Below are 23,434 nucleotides of genomic sequence, written 5' to 3'. Positions count from 1 at the left end.
AAGGCTTTGAATGGATTTCTGGGTAGATGAATTAAAGTTTTTGTTTCTCTGTAAATGTCTGGAAATGCAGCTGTAGTTCTACAGAGAACAGTGTTTGCAAAGCTTTGGGTGCTGCTCAGTTACATCCCCCTGCAAGGACTGAAGTCTGTGAACCCTTTGCTGCTGTTAACTGCTTTCAAGTGTTTTAGTTTGTGCTCCTGTGGAGCTGTCAGGCGTGATGATCTTTTCTGGGAAGCGTTGTTTGCTTGTTTTGCCACCTTGTAAACCCCGACACCGCAGGGTGATACCTAAAATGCCTCACTTTAACCACTGTGTTCCTCCAGACATTCTGTCTTTGTGCGAAGGAGCTGACTGCAATATCCACTGATGCTGTCTGTGTTCATAGGAGGTGCAGTTAAAGCAGCTATCACAGCGCACATCGACAGGGATGTTGTCAGGCATGTCAGTATACACCGCAAGGAGTCTCCTGTTAAAGCTGAACAGAGCTGCTGGGCTTGGAACAGAGGAGTAGTAGAAAAAGGACAGCTTAGAGCATCAGTGTTTTCAAAGCCCTTTACAGTGGAGGAGCTTTACAGTAGAAACCTCTTTCCTGAATTCTCAAGTTTGATCTGTCAAGTCTGCAAGGTGTGCAAGCTGAGTGGTTCGCCCTGAAGTGCAAACCAACAAATCACCCAACGCAAAAACCTATTAAAGATCACAATGACAATTTAAAAAACAAAACAATTAGTAAAAAAAGCAACGTAAATCCAAAATAATAAAACAAAATTAGAGGTAAATGTACAGAAGCCAGGAATGCCTACCTTGCTTTTTTTGCCGTTCTCAAGTGTTAACATCACATTATCACAAGAAAACGTGATAATACGAGATCGTATGAGTTGTTTTCTCAAGATAATATATTGTATGTTGTAATAACAGGGTAACAAGGAATACATCCTTTTTTATTTCTACAAACTGCAACAAAAATAGAGAAAATGTCAAACACCAGGAGAACTAATCAATGTATAATTGATTACTTTAATCATAGTCTAACTCAGGCAGATATTGTGCTGATGTTGTCAGTCATAAACAACGTCCAAATCATCATCGTCATTAGAGGAGAAGGTCGGCTCGGCTGCAACTGCGCAGGTGGCTGAACTGGAATCTGGCTCAAAACTGTACGGCTGGATAGAGCTGATATTGATCGCCATTTTTGCTTCACGGGTAATGTTAGCTTGGGGTTGTGAGGGGGCTGTAAGCTAGCAGGAGACAGTGTAAACAAAGGAATAATGGGATCTCAGCAGATATTCCATCATTCAGTAACTTCCGCGCCAACAGTCCTGCCCACAACTCAGAGGCGAATTTCTGATGAACTCCTGCTGCTCTGCAGAAACTATGTCCAAAAAAACAACTCGGGTTTTTTGTTTTGGTTATTTTTACCTAATAGGTCAAAAATTAGTTGGAGTGGGATTTCAAGCTTCTGGTCACAGTGGTAATTGCTCGGTAATCGCTAAAAATGTACTTTTTCCGGTTTCGTCTTTGTCTAATTTTTTTAAATTTCCTTTTGATTTCTGAAAACTCCTTTTGTTTTCTGAATTCTTTTTTTTTTTAAATCGTTTTTTTACAATTTTCTTTCGGAATTTTGTTTTCAAATGGGATGTCATTTTTTAAATTATTTGTTTTGCTTTTTTAGGTAGTCATTGTAATCTTTAATATATTTTTATGTTGAGTTGATGTCATTTGTACTTCAAGGCCACCGTAGTTCCATCATCTGTTATAGTCAGTGCGTGTATAAAAAGTCCTTGCTGTTCTGTTGTTTCAGAGGCCGTCAGATTTTGCAGTGTGACATTTTTCATGAAAATATTTCTATCAAAAAAGTTAAAGTGCCGTTCATCTGACTACCCCTTAACACAAACACACGCATACATTTTATTTTCAGATTGTGAAGTTCTAAGTTCTGCTTTTTAAGGAGAAAATGACGCTTTAAATCTCTTTCTCTGCAGTCAGTTAATAAGTTTGACAGTTTGTAAGTCTAATAAAACGTCACACTTGTTACTTACATTGAAAAGGTACAAATTTATTTTTTATTTTTTATTATTTACTCATAGTAAAGAAACAGACTTTTCCCAGACCTAACCTTACTTGCTGTGTTTTTTGCCTGTGCTCTGCAAAAAAAATCTTGACCAAGTCTTCTGTTTTTGCAGCTGACCAGGAACCCACTTCATATTGTCGTCAACATTCCTCATGCAAGCTTGACATTACAGTTAATTTCCGTTTCACAAGTAAATCGCACCAAATTGGTGTCATACCAGACAAGTGCTATCTCTAGACATTAAGACTGCTCATAAAATAAAGCAAAGAATTCACTTATGTCCAGTTGCAGGGAGGAAGTGTCGTAATAATGCCATAAAAGGGTTACTTTCTCATTTGCGTTTGGATTTTTAACGTTTTCTCAGTACTCTGTTTTATCCCTTCTCCCCTCCTGGTTCAGGGTGCTGTGATCACTCCAGCTGCAGCCATTGAGCCCAGTTTGTCCCTTCATCCCTCCAGTGTAATGACCCCCCTCACCCAGCAGATGAACCACCTCTCGTTGGGCCCCACAGGCACTGTAAGGCTTCCTTTTAACCCTCATCCTGTAAACATGTCTTTCTGTTTTCACTTGTATCACGTTATCACTTATTTGTGATTCATATAACATTCCTGGACCAAGTGGTAGCCTTTGAAATTTCCCCTTTTTCTTGTCTGCTTGGGTCATGGGAGGGACTTGGGGGGCCAGCCAAACCATCGAATGGATTGCAAAATATCACAAGATATGCCTTTTCTTATTAGAGCATTACAGGATCGTGCTGTGACATAAATATTAGAAATAGTTTTTTGTATGATTAAAAAGGCTGCTTGATTGATGAAGTGGTTTGTGGGTAGTTGTCTTCAGTGGGTCTTTTAATTCAGAAACTCTCAAGGTCGTCTCGCTTGTGCCTGTGCTAAAACTGTCTTTGGCCCCATCTCTGTCTCTGCAGTTCATGTCTGCCGCAGTGGCTCCTATGCAAGGCACCTACATTCCTCAGTACTCTGCAGTGCCTGCCTCTGCCATCACAGTGAATGTAAGAACAAAAGCAAGCATGACTTAAAAAATCTTTTTTGTGTGTCCCAAAGGCATAGATTGGACAATTTACCATTTTCCACAAAACTGATTTAAAGATTGTGTCAAATAAAATGAGTAACTTATAGTTTGTTTGTTTTTTTTACTATCATTTTCTCTTAACTGGAAATTAGATTGTATTATTTTTTAATCCAATGTCTTCAAATATTTCAGGAGGCCAGATTAAATTTGAATTATATAACTCTGATTGTTTTCCTGTTAGGGTGTGGTGACAGACCCATCCTCACAGACCACTGCCCCTTCATCACAAGATGCCAGCGGGCAGCAGTCTTTATCAGTGGAGACTACAGTAGATCATGCTACAGCCTACTCATACCAGCAGACTAAGTGAGTATGATGAGAAATATGGAGCCATTTCATTTTATAACATGAATAATGTTGTAAAAGTTTTCATTTTACCTAAAAGCTAAAAAAGAGCATGCATATTGCAGTGATTCGTGTAAACGTTGACAAAGTGGGTTTAGGGATTTCAGTTGTCTTAAATTATTATTTTAAGGGAGAAGTTGAAGGGTTAAATCAACTGTACTGACTGAATATCTGTGTGCCAGACCAGTTCTGAAGCAGAGTCAAATCAGAGAACACAGATCAACATATGGAGTGAAAAAGCTTCATGATGTAAAACATGAAACATCGTTCAACAAAAAGACACCCACTTTGACATGCATTTGTGTTGACTTTGTTGGATCTGCCTTCTTGGTGTTAAAGTAAATTAATTCAAAGGCCTTCAGTTGATTGAAAATTCATTGCTGTAGCCACAAACGGCCAGGAGTTAGAAAAGTTAAAGGAGTTGCAACGCTTGAGATAACTTACTTTTTTTTTTGGAAGGGCATCATGAACAAGGACATTCATTTCACAGGAGAAGAGATGTTTTGGATCAAACTTGTTGCATGGTACTTTTCTGCATAACTACACAAAACCATGGAAATCTATAAAATAAAAAGGGGAAAATCGTTATCAGATGTTAATTCTTGGTAATATATCCACTGATTAGCTGCTGATAGGGGTGTAACAACTCATTTCAACGATTCCATTCATATCCTAATTTGTGTTTGACGATATGATTCAAAGTCAATATTGGTTGATTTTGAACGATCTGACCTAAAATTGATCCAGGAAATTTTCAGCCAAAACTATCTTAGATGACCCCACCCTTACTTTGACGTGTTCTCCATCCCATGACAAAGGTGGATAAAGGTGGAAAGATTTCATGTTATCCATGGACACCAGTGAAGATCACAAATCATTGAAGAACAAAAGGTTCAGCGCACTGTCAGTGGGTCTAGATGACCCAACTCCCAATGTAAAAGTGCCTAGGATAGCACAAGGGTTAAATATGTGTACAAACAAACAAGTAAACAATAATTGATGGCAAATCCATTCACATTTTAGTTTTTATACAGTTCAGCCCACTGTTGCTTTACCACATCAAAATAATCCAAAGAAAACCTTATTAGAACATTCTACGACACTGTATGGACACATGTCTTTGCTAGATTGAAAGTGTTTCCACACATTGGACTGAAATGATGACTTGATCTTTTTTTTATGTGTGTTGTCCATTGTGATGGTCGTTTTACTTTATTTTACGTTATATTAAAATAAACCTACTATGTCTCAATCTAAATATTAATTTCACTGATATATATAACAGATTTATTTCATTTTGAGATCATTTGAAATGGTACAGGTCGATTTCAGCCGATAAATAAATTGCCTCAGACAGATCGATCTGGTTGGATCACAGGAATAGAAATCAATTCATAGATTAATAAATGAATTTTTAATGGGCAAGACCATGGCTTTAAAATACATCCATGATGCTATAATGTGTTTTTGTTTTCTTTTATGGCATTGTACAATATATATACAGTATATATATTTGAATTTTTGCAGTTTGTAAGCCTTAGTAAAATTCTAACAGATTTTTTACATTGACAGAGAAGCAAGTTGATTTGAAGCTGTGATTGGTGACATCCATTGATAATTTTAAGGCAATTCCAACTGCATGGACATGAACAACAGCATCGTCTGCATACATCAGGACTTCATCTTTACACAAAGCTGGTTTGAGCTGAACAATATGAGTCTCAATATGGACCCTTGTGTTACCCAAGTTTTACTTGATATAAACCACTATAACTTAATTTTCATCCTAAAGCTGTGTTTACACTGAACTTAATTCAAAGATCAGGGGCGTTCAGATTCAGTATTAGGTCAATTTGCAGATGCCATCAGAGGTTCTGCAGTGTGTTTTGGGTGACACGCGCAGCGGTCTGGCAGCAGTGTGTTTTGCTTGCTTTGGTTGTCGCGTCATGGCTCACCACATCCAGAGCTTAAACATCTCAAATTTGACAAAGAAGACGTATCACGTCAACCAATCAGAGACTCAGCTTTGTCCCATGATGCATTGATTGTGTTATCAGCAGATGAAGTCCCGAACCAACATGTGGTAGAATCTGATTGTTCTCCTCTTGAACTTTATGACATTTTACTTCGTTTCATAGAGAATAATATGAAGGTCCTCTAATTGTTTTCTTTTTTTCTTGTATTCTTTTTCCTTCTCCTGGGACTAATGTAGTCCCAGGAGAAGCCAGGACTCCCTTGGAAAAGAGATTCTTAATCTCAATGGGACAGTTCCTGGGTAAATAAAGGTTAAATAAATAAAAAAATTAATGTAGGACAGCAAGTTGTCAAACTGGCTCACAGACAAAAGGAGCGCTGAATGCGTCTGTCACTCAGACACAGCTCTCGCCAGTAGATGGTGAACCTCATGCAAATTTGATGCGTGAATTGTGTTTAGGGTTAACGCAGCGTATCACACTGAGTATAGTCTGACAGATAGCACTGAAACCATTTTATAATTAGAAACCATTAATAGATGTACAGAGTGGTTAATGAAGTTTAAAAGCCTCATTTAGGTCCAGGGAAACCCAACCAACCATCACTCCTACGTATATTCAACTTTGCCTTTACAGTTTGATTGAAATAGCCATAAGAATGCCAGTGGAGAATGTTGAAACCAAACTATAATTACAAAAAAAGGAAAAAGTTGAAATTCAAAAGGATCTAACATGTCAATGTTTCAGGAGCCATGACAAACGTGGGAGCTCATGAAAAAAAGCCTGTTGGCCAGTTCACCTCAACAGATGGTGCATCCCCTGATAAAAACATAGAAATTAATGGGAGCACACCGACACATAAGAGACCTTGCAGGATTATAGTAGTCCTGTGACATTTAAGGTGGACAACAGACTTAAGGGCTCAACATAAAGTCCCATAACCTTAAAAGAAACCACCAAAATGTTGGCTGTAACTGGAGCAGTCCCCCAGGAGAGATGTCAAACGCAGAGAATCCATATCACCACACTCAGTTGTGTGTGACATCAGTGGGCCTTTATTTCAGTGAGAAATGTTGCTGAATATATATTCGATTACTCTGTTTAGTAAGCCGTACTGAAAGTTTTCCCGGATTTTTCTGGTATGTATTTTTAATGCTCTCCAGATAACCTTGTGGTAGTTACATTTGCACTTAACAGTCATCCAGAGGCGGTCAATATTTGCCGCCTGCCTTAGAAACACAAACACGTTTCATTGTTTCTGCGTTTCTCCTTGTTCACTGCTGTTTCTGTCTCCCTTAGGTAACAAGAGTGGAAGGAATCATTGCAACGTTGCCTTCTGAAGGACTGCATGATATCAGTAGTGACAGAAAATCAAAATGACGGAGGAAAAAATCGCAGAGAGGATATGGACAACAACGAATGCCGAATGCCTCAGTGCAAAGGCAGCGAGCAAAAGACAAAGTCAAGAAAAGAAAAATATCCTCTGTACTTGGTTGAAAAAGAAATAAAAAACAAGCGATGGTTGAACTAAAGGACCTCAACTTCGATTTGATCTTTTTTTTGTTCACCTTTAGACTGGACTTTGGTTCAAAAGGAAGAAAAGAGACAAAGACTGAAGACTCAAAAATAAACCCACCATAAAAAAAAAAATTAAAAATTAAAAATAAAATCATTTGAATGTGCAGGAACATTTTCTGACATTTTTTTTTTACGAAAAAAAAGGAAGTGAAGTCTAGGAGTAAACAGGCTGTCTTCCTTTGATATTAAGCTACATTTCTGTTCAGTTTTTGATCATTTGATTCGTTTTTTAGAATGTCAATGTTTGGTAAATCTTTATTGCCTTAATTTTCTCAAACTTTGGGGGAAAGAAAGTTTCCATTGTGTTGGACTTCTGAAAAACAAACTTAGTGGTTGAATGATTAAGATGTTTTTAAAGTTTCCCAGAGCCTCTGAGATGAAATCTACAAAGCTGTCTGTACAGGATTTTAAAAAAAGAAATACTATTTGTAGGGTTTAAAGATTATATGTTGCAGTGCAGGTAATCTGATTATGAAAGCTCTGTAATGTGATTCCTAAGGAGGGTCAAACCACTGCTCCAAGGAGAATGCAGATGATTGTGAGATAAAAAGCTGTTTCTACACCATATTTGAAGTGTTTCTTATTATTTTGTGTTGTTTTTTTTTTTTTTTGCTTTGCACGCTTGGCTTGTCTTTCTGATTAAAGAAGAAAATAAATAACGCCTTTGTCAAAAAGCAAATAAAAAAGTTTAACTTTGTAGATGTGAAGAGAGCAATAGTTTTAGTCAAACTGTTGACATGTTTCATGAGTCTTTCTTAACTGCTGAGTTAACTTAGCCTGCAGGTGGAATGTTTTATACCAAAGATGAAGAAAAGTGGAAAAGATCTTCCTTTTTTACATCTCTAAAGCTTGGGTTGTTCTGTTGCTCGACGTGCTGTTTGTGTGTGAAATGCTTCGTCAGCAGACTGGTTTCTGAACCGGACGAGTGATCCAATGTGATGATAATCCTGTAAGAAACGCAAGAACGGGTCCACGTCCCGCTGAAAATTGGTCTTAGCTTTTGCTCTTCTATGTTTGTATCCACCTTCATTTTTAACTGCCAATTTTAAAATATTTTGACTGAAATGTGTGCTTTTCAATGAATTAAGTAACTCGATGTGGCTGCCCAAATAAAAACCACCAGCCACTAAGAATCATGGGTAAAGAAAGGGCTTCTCTAAAACGAACCATTTCAGCTCATATGTCTCAGCCTAGAAGATTACTTCTCTTTTCTTTTTTTTCAATGAGAATTGATTATAATGTGTAAGCTGCTAATCACTTTTCACTTTTGCGGGCACTGGTTGTCTTGAGATGAGTGTTTTTACATCTTCTTGGCTGTGTTGGGGCCAAACTGAAACAGAAAACAGAAGATAAAGAAAATAAAAAAAAAACACTATATGTCTTTGGTTGATTCTGTCTTTCCGTGTCGTCATCTGATAAAACAGACGGATCAACCAAAACCAAATGGGTTCAAACCTTTAGTAGGAAATAAGCGGTTGCAGAGCAGAACAAGGAAAACAAGGACAAAGTTAGTATTTATGACATTTCTTTTTCTGTTTTTTTACAGATGTGTAAAAGAAAATACAAGTGATATATCTTTGATGATGCTATTTTTTTATTTGCTCAACAACATGCCCTCCATGTCATTGAAGTTGTGATTATGAGTGTCTTTAGAATCAGTGGATATTGTTGTAGCTTCAGATGTGTCTTTCTATTTTTGTTGGTATGTTTGTTTTTCTTTTTAGACAAAACTTTCAATAAAAAAACAAAGGAAATTAAAGCTACAAGTAGCATTTAGCGGGCCCGAGCACGTGCGACCGCTTGGCACGAGCGACCGCCCCGTGAGCAACGCCCTGCTCGAGCCATTCTCGTCGTTTTTTCTTGTCCATTCTGGAGCTCCAAGCTATTGTTAATACGACAGCAGCCTGGGGGGGGGGGGGGGGGGGGGGGCTGTAATCTGTTGCCTTAAGGGACAAAGACTTTTGCATATAGCATGAAAAAAATTCAAGCAATGATGATAATTGCTATCACTGTCCCTAAGGATGAGAACAATAGAACTCATTCAATTTCCACTACAATGTCTAGATGAGTGTCAGCTATGTCTGATAACTTGGCCAATTAGCTGGACCGGGATCTTGCAAAGTGCAGGTGGTTAACGTCCAGTGTAATGAGTCTGTGGACGGCAACAGTACAGCATAGCTTTTGGTTTCCACAAGAGAAGAACTCCTGACACATCTGCCCTAACAGACAACTACAAGAGGAGTTGAAATGTATAACACGGTGAAGGAGTTTTTGTGCAGAAAAAGGTACAATTAGAAAAGCTGGTAGCAGTGACTGCAGATGGGACTCCTGCTATGATCAATAGACAAACAGGTTTCATCACTCACTGTAAAGCTGACCCAGACTTTCCAAAATGTCTGCATTACTGCTGCGTCATTCACCAGCAGGCCTTATGTGCAGAAGTGATTGGCTCTGGACATATAATGACTCTTATTCTGAAAATTGTAAACAACCTCAGCTGCAAAGCAAAACAGCACAGGATTTTTAAGGTGCTATTGGAGGAGATGTCTGTTGAATATGGTGAATATGAACATTGTGAATCTGAACTTGCATTCTTGACTGACATTACTGGAAAACTAAACCACTTGATCTGCGAGCTGCAAGACAATGGCAAAACTATTTTTTTTTGACCAGCCTGCCTGAGCCAGTGTTTTTCTTGTGGGGATCTTTTCTGCCAGGGCTTGTCAGCTTGGTCAGTGGATGTTGCTGCAGTTGTCTCCCTTGCTGGGACAGCTGGAGTTAAACACAGCAGCTCACGGCTCTGAAGTGGACCCCGTTGCTGTCCCAGTCTGGATGGGCACTGTGGCGATGTTCCAATGGCCAGGCTGGCTCCTGGTATAAAGAGATTCCCAAATACCATTTCCTAACCGCAGAGCCAAGGATGTGTTTACATGTTTAGGTCAAAAATGTGATGAACAGCTTCATGTTGTCTAAACATGCCACCCTGTTATTAATCCAGTTGATATGGTTCTCCATCTGTGTCTAGGTGATAGAAAAGCATTTTTTTTTATATTTAGAGCTCTAAGCAAACAAACAGTTGTCTATATAAAAGAGCTTTTACAATTGTGCACTTTTAGCAGGTCTCTGAGTTCATGTGACCAATGTATGGTGGATTTTCACAGACCTTGTTTAAAACTGAAGGTGAGAGAGACTTAGAGAAATGGCTTCATTGTTCTGGAGTTCTTTGTTTCATCCACAGAAGAGTAGAATTGGTGATTGATTTTGAAAAGCTGCTGAAAAAAGTATCTTTTCAAATTGCAATTTCTAACTTGGGTTTTACATTTTGTTTTCCATTTTTTGTGCTTTATTTGGGAAGCATTTGTTATTTGTTTGGTGTTTTTAAGGTTCTGCAAATATACACATCATTTTTTAGAGACATTTGTTATCAGTTGTGTTTGTTGATTTGTAGTTTAATTTCATTGGATGTATAGATGTCGTGTGGGGGGGAGGCTCGAGAGCAGGTAGGACCCAGGCGCAGAGACGGGAGGCAAACGGGTTCAGGGCAAGTGGGTTTATTTAACTAACAAAAAGCGCTGCAGAGCAGGATGACAAAACTAAAAACAAAAACTTACTGTGGCATGGCAAGGGACATGGACGCCAGACAAGAAGACGTGATCAACATGAGCAGAAGTTAATGGACCAGCACAGGAGGAAGGCAGAGACAAGACTTATATACAGACAGGGCAGACAAGACACAGGTGAACACGATTAGGGCAGATGGGGACCAAAGGAAGTAAAACTCAAAAACATGACAAGACAGGAAACCTTTCAAAATAAAACAGGAAACAGAACCAAACAAGACAGAACAAGAACTAAAGCGAAAAAAAAGACAACAAACTGAAACCATGACAATAGAAAGGAAAAGAAGTTCAAACATTGATTATAAAAAAGGATATAAGAGATAAAAAAAAAGAAAAAGGAAAAGAAAAAAGATAAAATATTGATTTAATTGCATTTTGAATGAATAAAAAACAATGATTAATAGAATCAGAAATCAGAAAAAGTTTTATTGCCAGGTTCAGTAGAGCGCACTTTACAAAACGAGGAATTTGACTTGGTGTATAGTGCAATTAAGAATAAGTTAAAAATTAAGTTAACAACAACAACACACTATATACAGTAGAGTAAGGTGAATTAAAGTGGGAGCACAGATGGGCTGGGATGGTGGGGCCTGTAAGTGGCACCGACAGTCCTTTGGTGGGCGGGGGGGGGGGTCACCTGGGGGAGTTGGGGTTCTGTTCAGCAGGCTGGCTGCAGTGGGGAAGAAGCTGTTCTTGTGGCGCGAGGTCCTGGTCCTTATGGACCGGAGCCTCTTGCCAGAAGGGAGGGGCCGAAAGAGATTATGTCCTGGATGAGAGGGGTTGGCTACAATCCTGGCTGCCCGCCTCCAGGTCCTGGAGATGTGCAGCTCCTGGAGAGACGGGAGGTGGCAGCCGATCACCTTCTCTGCTGAGTGGATGACGCGTTGCAGCTTGGCCTTGTCTCTGGCCGTGGCCGCAGCGAACCAGACTGTGATGGAGGACGTGAGGGTGGATTCGATGATGGCGGTGTAAAAGTCTACCAGCATCTTTTCAGGGAGGTGAAACTTCTTCAGCTGCCTCAGGAAGTACATCCTCTGCTGGACCTTCTTAGTGATGGAGCTGATGTTCTGCTCCCACTTGAGGTCCTGGCTGATGATGGTTCCCAGGAAGCAGAAGGACTCCACAGAGGTCACCGGGGAGTCACAGAGGATGACAGGGGGGAGGGGGGCTGGGGCCTTCCTGAAGTCCACTGTCATCTCCACTGTCTTCAGAGCATTAAGCTCCAGGTTGTTAGCGCTGCACTATGACACCAGCCTGGCTATTTCACTCCTGTAGGCCGACTCATCTCCGTCAGAGATGAGGCCGATGAGTGTGGTGTCGTCAGCAAACTTCAGGAGTTTGACAGACAGGTGACCAGCTGTGCAGCTGTTTGTGTACAGGGAGAGTAACAGGGGTGAAAGGACACAGCCCTGGGGGGATCCGGTGCTTGTGGTCCGAGTATCTGAGACGAGCTTCCCCAGCCTCACATACTGCTGTCTGTCCGTCAGGAAGTCTGTGATCCACCTGCAGGTGGAGTCAGGCACATTCATCTTGGAGAGTTTTTAATACTAAAGATGTATGAAAGACATACCGAAAAAATATGTCTTTCAGTGTTTAACTGGCTGTCTTTGGATTATGCATGCCTGAGTAATGACCATTCTTACTCCTCATCTCTCTGTTCAATGCTTGCTAATTTACATAGCAGGGGTCCCAGCAGGAGGGGGCGGGGTTGTAACACGACTCCTTCAGCAGAGCCAGGCTGAGAGAGGCTTTGACATGTAAGATGTTAGATGTTAGAATGCCAGATGTTAGAATGACCAGTTCATTTTATATCTATGAAAATATTCAGGGAGCTATGGGACATGTTCAGCTTTAGGTCTGTGAAAATTGGTGTCGATTGTTGAAACATAAGTTACCATAAAAAAATGTTTGTTTGGAGTCTAGACAGATTTAACACAGGTTTTTGGATGAAAAGGATTTTTTATAAATCATCTGTTACACTTTTAAGTCTGAAAAAAATATGGAAGGCAGCAAACACAGATCCCTACCGTTTTTAATTTTTTTGTGCTGATATTTGAAAGATAAGTTATGCAAAAAAATAGGTGTTTGCAGTTTTGCCTAAAAAGACGTTTTCGGACCTTTTTGGATGTAATGCTCTCTAAGATGTCACCTGTAACTTCAATCATTCTGAATTTTTTTAGGAAGCAGTAGCACATAAATGCCTATGAAAGTTGAATTCTTGGTGCTGATAACCTAAACAGAATTTATGCTAAAAATCTTTGTTCAGTCCAAAATTTCATTAAAAAAATCAAGTGATGAAGTTTCTCGTAGACCCTATAGTGTTACATATCAAAGCTGGAGGTTATTAAAGGCATCTAATTCTGAAATCTCAGCTTCCTGAGACAAACGGCTGATTTATAATAAATTTCTATTATTTGGGTGCACATAATCGACCACTTCCTGTTACGCAGGCACCGTCAGGTGTACACCCATGAAACTTTACATGATGAGAGAAGACCCTTCTGAGTATCTCCAGTTTTAATTTCATGCACATCGGACAAAGCAAAGAGAAAATACAGGGCAGAATGTGCCCAATGCAATAACTAGGTGGCGCTATAGAGCTCGTCCAAGATTGTCATATCCATGGGTTCAGAATGGAAGCCTCATTACCTCCATTGAATTTCAGTGAGATTGGACAAGGAATGTGCACGTGAAAGCAACTTTTGTGTGCACGGCGAGACGCCCAACTTCGCCGCTCTGTCACGACCACACCCCTGCGTTGAAAGTTATGGCTTTTTTATCAGAGTAAACTTCAATGGCTTTTCAACAGGTGGACGTCATTTTGAGGTGTGTCGGCTCATCCTACTTGGAGCAGTGATGCTCCAAGTCAAAACATGTCATTTCCTGCTGCCAGCAGGTGGCGCTACACTTGTTCCAGATTCTTCCACTGCAGATGTGTTCAAAGTCAGACTACAATCATGCATATCAACTTTGGATCAGATTGGATTTTGCATGGCCATTTTTCTTTTCATGGCGTGTTTTCAAAATGACCTCCAAGTTCGACGCGCCGCCACGGTCACAAACATCCGTAAAACTTTAAAAGCTTCGCAATTTAACATCGGACATGTGTTTAGTTTACAAAACCAAAGTTTGGAGTCATTATTCATAAATCTCTAGGAGGAGTTCGTTCTAGAACGAGGCCTACAAATGTCCAAAATAGAGCAAAAATGACATATTGACACCAATATAGCAGACTTCCTGTGCGACTGACAGCTTGGTCCCAAGAGACTTTTTTGTAGGTTTCCATCTGATGAACATGTCCTGTAAAAATCAAGCTTGTATGTTAAAGCATATGCGGGGGCTCGGGACAAATGTCACTGTAGGTGGCGCTGTCGAGCCGTTTTTGTGCGCCCATGCCAATCTCCTGTAAAATACGAAATTTTTCGCGACTCCTGATGTGTGTGCCAAATTTGGTGAGTTTTGGGGTATGTTAAAGGCCTCAAAAAGGCGACTCTTCCGTCGGAAGAAAAAGAATAATAATAATTAAAGCTACAAGTAGCATTTAGCGGGCCCGAGCACGTGCGACCGCATGGCACGAGCGACCGCCCCGTGAGCAACGCCCTGCTCGAGCCATTCTCGTCGTTTTTTCTTGTCCATTCTGGAGCTCCAAGCTATTGTTAATACGACAGCAGCCTGGGGGGGGGGGGGGGGGGGGGGGGGGGGGGGGGGGGGCTGTAATCTGTTGCCTTAAGGGACAAAGACTTTTGCATATAGCATGAAAAAAATTCAAGCAATGATGATAATTGCTATCACTGTCCCTAAGGATGAGAACAATAGAACTCATTCAATTTCCACTACAATGTCTAGATGAGTGTCAGCTATGTCTGATAACTTGGCCAATTAGCTGGACCGGGATCTTGCAAAGTGCAGGTGGTTAACGTCCAGTGTGATGAGTCTGTGGACGGCAACAGTACAGCATAGCTTTTGGTTTCCACAAGAGAAGAACTCCTGACACATCTGCCCTAACAGACAACTACAAGAGGAGTTGAAATGTATAACACGGTGAAGGAGTTTTTGTGCAGAAAAAGGTACAATTAGAAAAGCTGGTAGCAGTGACTGCAGATGGGACTCCTGCTATGATCAATAGACAAACAGGTTTCATCACTCACTGTAAAGCTGACCCAGACTTTCCAAAATGTCTGCATTACTGCTGCGTCATTCACCAGCAGGCCTTATGTGCAGAAGTGATTGGCTCTGGACATATAATGACTCTTATTCTGAAAATCGTAAACAACCTCAGCTGCAAAGCAAAACAGCACAGGATTTTTAAGGTGCTATTGGAGGAGATGTCTGTTGAATATGGTGAATATGAACATTGTGAATCTGAACTTGCATTCTTGACTGACATTACTGGAAAACTAAACCACTTGATCTGCGAGCTGCAAGACAATGGCAAAACTATTTTTTTTTGACCAGCCTGCCTGAGCCAGTGTTTTTCTTGTGGGGATCTTTTCTGCCAGGGCTTGTCAGCTTGGTCAGTGGATGTTGCTGCAGTTGTCTACCCTTGCTGGGACAGCTGGAGTTAAACACAGCAGCTCACGGCTCTGAAGTGGACCCCGTTGCTGTCCCAGTCTGGATGGGCACTGTGGCGATGTTCCAATGGCCAGGCTGGCTCCTGGTATAAAGAGATTCCCAAATACCATTTCCTAACCGCAGAGCCAAGGATGTGTTTACATGTTTAGGTCAAAAATGTGATGGACAGCTTCATGTTGTCTAAACATGCCACCCTGTTATTAATCCAGTTGATATGGTTCTCCATCTGTGTCTAGGTGATAGAAAAGCATTTTTTTTTATATTTAGAGCTCTAAGCAAACAAACAGTTGTCTATATAAAAGAGCTTTTACAATTGTGCACTTTTAGCAGGTCTCTGAGTTCATGTGACCAATGTATGGTGGATTTTCACAGACCTTGTTTAAAACTGAAGGTGAGAGAGACTTAGAGAAATGGCTTCATTGTTCTGGAGTTCTTTGTTTCATCCACAGAAGAGTAGAATTGGTGATTGATTTTGAAAAGCTGCTGAAAAAAGTATCTTTTTCAAATTGCAATTTCTAACTTGGGTTTTACATTTTGTGTTCCATTTTTTGTGCTTTAATTGGGAAGCATTTGTTATTTGTTTGGTGTTTTTAAGGTTCTGCAAATATACACATCATTTTTTAGAGACATTTGTTATCAGTTGTGTTTGTTGATTTGTAGTTTAATTTCATTGGATGTATAGATGTCGTGTGGGGGGGAGGCTCGAGAGCAGGTAGGACCCAGGCGCAGAGACGGGAGGCAAACGGGTTCAGGGCAAGTGGGTTTATTTAACTAACAAAAAGCGCTGCAGAGCAGGATGACAAAACTAAAAACAAAAACTTACTGTGGCATGGCAAGGGACATGGACGCCAGACAAGAAGACGTGATCAACATGAGCAGAAGTTAATGGACCAGCACAGGAGGAAGGCAGAGACAAGACTTATATACAGACAGGGCAGACAAGACACAGGTGAACACGATTAGGGCAGATGGGGACCAAAGGAAGTAAAACTCAAGAAACATGACAAGACAGGAAACCTTTCAAAATAAAACAGGAAACAGAACCAAACAAGACAGAACAAGAACTAAAGCGAAAAAAAAGACAACAAACTGAAACCATGACAATAGAAAGGAAAAGAAGTTCAAACATTGATTATAAAAAAGGATATAAGAGATAAAAAAAAAAGAAAAAGGAAAAGAAAAAAGATAAAATATTGATTTAATTGCATTTTGAATGAATAAAAAACAATGATTAATAGAATCAGAATCAGAATCAGGAATCAGAAAAAGTTTTATTGCCAGGTTCAGTAGAGCGCACTTTACAAAACGAGGAATTTGACTTGGTGTATAGTGCAATTAAGAATAAGTTAAAAATTAAGTTAACAACAACAACACACTATATACAGTAGAGTAAGGTGAATTAAAGTGGGAGCACAGATGGGCTGGGATGGTGGGGCCTGTAAGTGGCACCGACAGTCCTTTGGTGGGCGGGGGGGGAGGGGGGGTCACCTGGGGGAGTTGGGGTTCTGTTCAGCAGGCTGGCTGCAGTGGGGAAGAAGCTGTTCTTGTGGCGCGAGGTCCTGGTCCTGATGGACCGGAGCCTCTTGCCAGAAGGGAGGGGCCGAAAGAGATTATGTCCTGGATGAGAGGGGTTGGCTACAATCCTGGCTGCCCGCCTCCAGGTCCTGGAGATGTGCAGCTCCTGGAGAGACGGGAGGTGGCAGCCGATCACCTTCTCTGCTGAGTGGATGACGCGTTGCAGCTTGGCCTTGTCTCTGGCCGTGGCCGCAGCGAACCAGACTGTGATGGAGGACGTGAGGGTGGATTCGATGATGGCGGTGTAAAAGTCTACCAGCATCTTTTCAGGGAGGTGAAACTTCTTCAGCTGCCTCAGGAAGTACATCCTCTGCTGGACCTTCTTAGTGATGGAGCTGATGTTCTGCTCCCACTTGAGGTCCTGGCTGATGATGGTTCCCAGGAAGCAGAAGGACTCCACAGAGGTCACCGGGGAGTCACAGAGGATGACAGGGGGGAGGGGGGCTGGGGCCTTCCTGAAGTCCACTGTCATCTCCACTGTCTTCAGAGCATTAAGCTCCAGGTTGTTAGCGCTGCACTATGACACCAGCCTGGCTATTTCACTCCTGTAGGCCGACTCATCTCCGTCAGAGATGAGGCCGATGAGTGTGGTGTCGTCAGCAAACTTCAGGAGTTTGACAGACAGGTGACCAGCTGTGCAGCTGTTTGTGTACAGGGAGAGTAACAGGGGTGAAAGGACACAGCCCTGGGGGGATCCGGTGCTTGTGGTCCGAGTATCTGAGACGAGCTTCCCCAGCCTCACATACTGCTGTCTGTCCGTCAGGAAGTCTGTGATCCACCTGCAGGTGGAGTCAGGCACATTCATCTTGGAGAGTTTTTAATACTAAAGATGTATGAAAGACATACCGAAAAAATATGTCTTTCAGTGTTTAACTGGCTGTCTTTGGATTATGCATGCCTGAGTAATGACCATTCTTACTCCTCATCTCTCTGTTCACTGCTTGCTAATTTACATAGCAGGGGTCCCAGCAGGAGGGGGCGGGGTTGTAACACGACTCCTTCAGCAGAGCCAGGCTGAGAGAGGCTTTGACATGTAAGATGTTAGATGTTAGAATGCCAGATGTTAGAATGACCAGTTCATTTTATATCTATGAAAATATTCAGGGAGCTATGGGACATGTTCAGCTTTAGGTCTGTGAAAATTGGTGTCGATTGTTGAAACATAAGTTACCATAAAAAAATGTTTGTTTGGAGTCTAGACAGATTTAACACAGGTTTTTGGATGAAAAGGATTTTTTATAAATCATCTGTTACACTTTTAAGTCTGAAAAAAATATGGAAGGCAGCAAACACAGATCCCTACCGTTTTTAATTTTTTTGTGCTGATATTTGAAAGATAAGTTATGCAAAAAAATAGGTGTTTGCAGTTTTGCCTAAAAAGACGTTTTCGGACCTTTTTGGATGTAATGCTCTCTAAAAGTTCACCTGTAACTTCAATCATTCTGAATTTTTTTAGGAAGCAGTAGCACATAAATGCCTATGAAAGTTGAATTCTTGGTGCTGATAACCTAAACAGAATTTATGCTAAAAATCTTTGTTCAGTCCAAAATTGTATAGGAAAAAAAGAGGTATGAAGTTTCTCATAGACCCTATTGTGTTACATATCAAAGCTGGAGGTTATTAAAGGCATCTAATTCTGAAATCTCAGCTTCCTGAGACAAACGGCTGATTTATAATAAATTTCTATTATTTGGGTGCACATAATCGACCACTTCCTGTTACGCAGGCACCGTCAGGTGTACACCCATGAAACTTCAGATTATGAGAGAGGACCCTTCTGAGTATCTCCAGTTTTAATTTCATGCACATCGGACAAAGCAAAGAGAAAATACAGGGCAGAATGTGCCCCATACAATAACTAGGTGGCGCTATAGAGCTCGTCCAAAGTTGTCATATCCATGGGTTCAGAATGGAAGCTTCATCATATCCATTGAAATTCAGTGAGATTGGACAAGGAATGGGCACATGAGAGCAACATTTGTGTGCATGGCGAGACGCCCAACTTTGCCGCTCTGTCAAGACCACACCCCTGCGTTGAAAGATATGTTTTTTATCAGAGTAAACTTCAATGGTTTTTCAACAGGTGGACGTCATTTTGAGGTGTGTCGGCTCATCCTACTTGGAGCAGTGATGCTCCAAGTAAAACATGTCATTTCCTGTTGTCAGCAGGTGGCGCTACACCTTTTCCGTATTCTTCCACTCCAGATGTGTTCAGAGTCAGACTACAATCATGCATACCAATTTGGGATCAAATTGGATTATGCATGGCTGAGTAATGGCCATTTTTCTTTTCATGGCGTGATTTCGAAACGCCTTCGAATTTTGACGTGCCGCCACGGTCACAAACAACCATAAAAACTTAAAAGCTTCGCAATTTAACATCAGACATGTGTCTAGTTTACAAAACCAAAGTTTGGAGTCATTGTTCACAAATCTCTAGGAGGAGTTCGTTCTAGAACGAGGCCTGCAAATGACCAAAACACAGCAAAAATGACATATTGACATCAATATAGCAGACTTCCTGTGCAACTGACAGCTTGGTCCCAAGAGACTTTTTTGTAGGTTTCCATCTGATGAACATGTCCTGTAAATATCAAGCTTGTATGTTAAAGAACATGGCGGGGCTCGCGAAAACAAACATTGTAGGTGGCGCTATTGAGTCATTTTTGTGCACCCATGCGAGAGCTGTATATCTAAGGTGGAGATATGTAAGAGACATCTCATTCTGAAATCTCAGCCTAGTGATACAAACGGTTGATTTTTTATGAATTTTTAATTATCTGACTGCAACGCAATCAACCACTTCCTGTTTGGCGGTGGCTTGCGCAAGCACCGTCAGGTGTACGCCCATGAAACTTTAAACAATGAGAGAAGACCCTTGTGAGTATCTCCTGTTGTAATTTTATGAACGTCTGACAAAGCACAGAGAAGAGAAAGGTCAAAATGTGACAAAAAATGTATTTGTTTATATCTAGGTGGCGCTATGGAGCTCGTCCAAGATTGTCATATCCATGGTTTCAGAATGGAAGCTTCATCATATCCATTGAAATTCAGTGAGATTGGACAAGGAATGTGCACGTGAGAGCAACTTTTGTGTGCATGGCGAGACGCCCAACTTCGCCGCTCTGTCACGACCACACCCCCGCATTGAAAGTTATGGCTTTTTGTCAGAGTAAACTTCAATGGCTTTTTAACAGGTGGATATCATTTTGAGGTGTGTCGGCTCATCCTACTTGGAGCAGTGATGCTCCAAGTCAAACATGTCATTTCCTCTTGCCAGCAGGTGGCGCTACACCTGTTCCGGATTCTTCCACTGCAGATGTGTTCAGAGTCAGACTGCAATCATGCACATAAATTTTGGATCAAATTGGATTATGCATAGCTGAATAATGGCCATTTTTCTTTTCATGGCGTGTTTTCAAAATGACCTCGAATTTTGACGCGCCGCCACGGTCACAAACAACCGTAAAAACTTAAAAGCTTTGCAATTTAACATCGGACATGTGTCTAGTTTACAAAACCAAAGTTTGGAGTCATTATTCATAAATCTCTAGGAGGAGTTCGTTCTAGAACGAGACCTGCAAATGTCCAAAATGCAGCAAAAATGACATATTGACATCAATATAGCAGACTTCCTGTGCAACTGACAGCTTGGTCCCAAGAGACTTTTTTGTAGGTTTCCATCTGATGGACATTCCTTGAAAAAATCAAGCTTGTATGTCAAAGCCTGTGGCGGGGCTCGCCAAAACAAATTTTGTAGGTGGCGCTATCGAGCCATTTTTGTGCACCCATGTCAGTCTCCCATAAAATATAAAATTTTTCGCGACTCCTGATGTGTGTGCGAAATTTGGTGAGTTTTGGGGTATGTTAAAGGCCTCAAAAAGGCGACTGTTCCGTCGGAAGAAAAATAATAATAATAATAATCCGAGTAAATACAATAGGGTCCTTGCACTACGTGCTCGGGCCCTAATAATAACTCTAACAGATACAATAGGGTCCTTGCACTCCGTGCTCGGGCCCTAATAACTCTTACAGATACAATAGGGTCCTTGCACTCCGTGCTCGGGCCCTAATAATAATAATAATAATAATAATAAACATTCGAATTACAATAGGGTCCTTGCACTCCGTGCTCGGGCCCTAATAATAATAATAATAATAATAATAATAAACATTCGAATTACAATAGGGTCCTTGCACTCCGTGCTCAGGCCCTAATTATCAGGCCATCGCTACAGTCCAATGTTTACAAACACACAATTTCACAGACATGTGGCCAAACAGTGTGGCTTAATGTTCTAATAATATTCCATTTGTATTATTTTGATGTGGGAAAACAACAAAGGGCTGAAATTGAAGAAACTAAAATGTGAAAGGATTTGCCATTGATTATTGTTTACTTGTTTGTTTGTACAAGAATTTAACGTAGCTTCACGTAGCTAACGTGTAGCTGTGTCAGACTGTTTATGTTATCCATGCCACCCTGCGTCCCTCGCCGCTGGAACGTCAAGCTTTCAGCCCAAATACCAGCTCGCTTAACTCAACTCAAATATTACTAATAATGACAGCATTCTGGGGATAAAAGTTGCAGGATATCTGTGTTTAAAATATTGTCATTTGTATTAAACTTGATACATGTTGATTGTGCCTGCAGCACAATGCCAACATAAAAAGCATCCAGTGTTTTATGGCTTTGATGTTTTCCAAGCCTGTTATAAAGTGAATAAACTCATTTTGACAATAGTTTGTTTACATAAAATTGATAATGGTGTCACTTTTACCTATAAAGGTCACATAGCTGAGTATTTATCTATTAGTACTTTATTTTAAAAATGTACTTAATTTCCTAATTGTTTAAATGACAAAAAAAATTGTATTTGGTGCCATTTTTTCAACTTTGAGCCCTTGCCCCTCTATGACCCTGTGCACGACCCTGTAAAGGATAAAGACATAAATGAATGGGGTGCGTGAAGAGCTGATTGCATCGGACAGTAACTGTAGAATAAGGTGTGTCAACATACAGTATATTATGGTATAAATGAGAAGTTTATGGTCATTTTTTTTATTGCTTAGAAAAGTGTTCCTACTGTTTTCGTGTGTTAAATTTGAGCATTCTGTTGTTTTGTTTTTTCTTAATTGTTCGAGATTGAAAAAAAATACCCCTTTTATTCCACTTTTTCCAACCTTAAAAGTAAAAGATTGTAAGTCTATTATATTAGAAAAACTTCATAAAATCATAAGCATTAAACATAAAATCAGTTTTTTTGGATGTAATTTGGTATTTTACTGCATGGAATAGAAATGAAAAAATCTCAAAATGAGGCTTTGACAGCAATTAGATGGTTAAAAACAATTGTGATTAAAAATAGTTTAAGTGAATAATTAATTACAAGTCACGAATAATTAATAGCACAAAAAATTAATCGTGTGACAGCACTAACACTTAGGTTTGTTTAAGCGAAATCAACTTATTTTTTTACATATTGCAAACAAGGTTACAGTAGGGTTGGGCGATGTCCCTTAAATTGGCCGTTGACGATGTTTGCTGTCAACCATCGGGATGGACGATGACATCGTCGGGGGGGGGGGTATTTACACATTTTTCGTTCTTATATAACTGCTATTCGTTTTTTTGCTTTTTTCATTTTATTTCCCAACTAATGACTAATCCGCGATGATCCAGTATAAACTGAGGGAAGTGACTTTAACAAAAAAGTAACAAACAAAATAGAAAAGAAGTAGTCCGCTCCCGCACTTCACTAGTGAAGTGGACCGGCGGAGCGCGGATTTACAGCTTTGTGTTTTAGGGGAAGGGGGGGGGGGGTACATGAGCGGTATGTGTGGGAGATTTAAGACTGCGATCCGTCCCGCAGCTCTAGGGGTACAAGCATCCGAACTCAGAACCGGGTCTAAAAGTGTGTGTCTGTGCACAGTTCGGATCGTCAGCACACACAGCGGTTTGAGCTTCAAAGCAGAAATGTCGCTCAGTCCTTAGAAAACATTCAAACAATCACGTGGATTTGTGTTTCCAGTCGTGTCCCGACTAAATAAAGGCTGATGTTATTCTTACATGTTTACGTGCAGCCAGCATGCAGCGCCACCCAAAGCTAATGTTGTTAGCCCGTGTTAGCATACTGCTAATCCTGGCTTCGTTCAGAAAAAGCACTGACCACACGGATTAAAATTCAAATGATGAGCGAACAGGTGTTTCATAATAACCGTAACATTATTAAAAGCAGGTTTAGAAGATCGTCTCGTATATTACCGAGCTGGCATGTCAATGTATATAGCCGCTCGGCGCTGTTTAACAATGTTTTGTATTGAATTGTTACATACAATAAAGTTTGAAAAAAAAAAAAAGCTGCTCGGCGGAGTTTATATCCTTCCGTTTTTCAAACCCTACTGCGCATGTGCGAATGATTTATTCCGACCGAAAGTGTGACCTTAGTGAACGTTTTTATATTCTGAAAACATTTTTCTGTGCCATGTACACGGTTGGATTCTAATCTGACCATTGATCCCATCAAGATATTTTGTACATGTAACCGCGGCTTATGGTGTCGACGCGCAACGTGGCGGGGGCGTGGCATCACGATGGTGGTCTCTCCATCGGG

The 23,434-nt window shown here is 40.6% G+C and overlaps 1 protein-coding gene across 4 annotated transcripts in view; it reads left to right on the top strand.

Moving 5' to 3' along the window:
- rbms3 (RNA binding motif single stranded interacting protein 3) overlaps nt 1–8,802 on the top strand; it is a 110,462-nt gene extending 101,660 nt beyond the window's left edge. For 3 of the 4 annotated variants that reach the window (XM_023963991.1, XM_023963990.1, XM_011485042.3), the window contains 4 exons: nt 2,468–2,584; nt 2,994–3,077; nt 3,339–3,463; nt 6,775–8,802. In XM_023963991.1, the coding sequence (XP_023819759.1) occupies nt 2,468–2,584; nt 2,994–3,077; nt 3,339–3,463; nt 6,775–6,778 (330 nt within the window). In that variant the 3' untranslated portion in view covers nt 6,779–8,802. Of the gene's footprint in view, nt 1–2,467; nt 2,585–2,993; nt 3,078–3,338; nt 3,468–6,774 lie in introns of those variants that run through there. The other variant, XM_023963992.1, reaches the window with a different exon arrangement.
- Nucleotides 8,803–23,434: the final 14,632 nt, after the last annotated feature.

This window comes from Oryzias latipes, chromosome 16 (genome assembly GCF_002234675.1).
Source record: "Oryzias latipes chromosome 16, ASM223467v1".
NCBI lineage: Eukaryota > Metazoa > Chordata > Actinopteri > Beloniformes > Adrianichthyidae > Oryzias > Oryzias latipes.
Note: the sequence above shows the minus strand (reverse complement) of the source record. Positions and strands in the feature narration are given on the sequence as shown.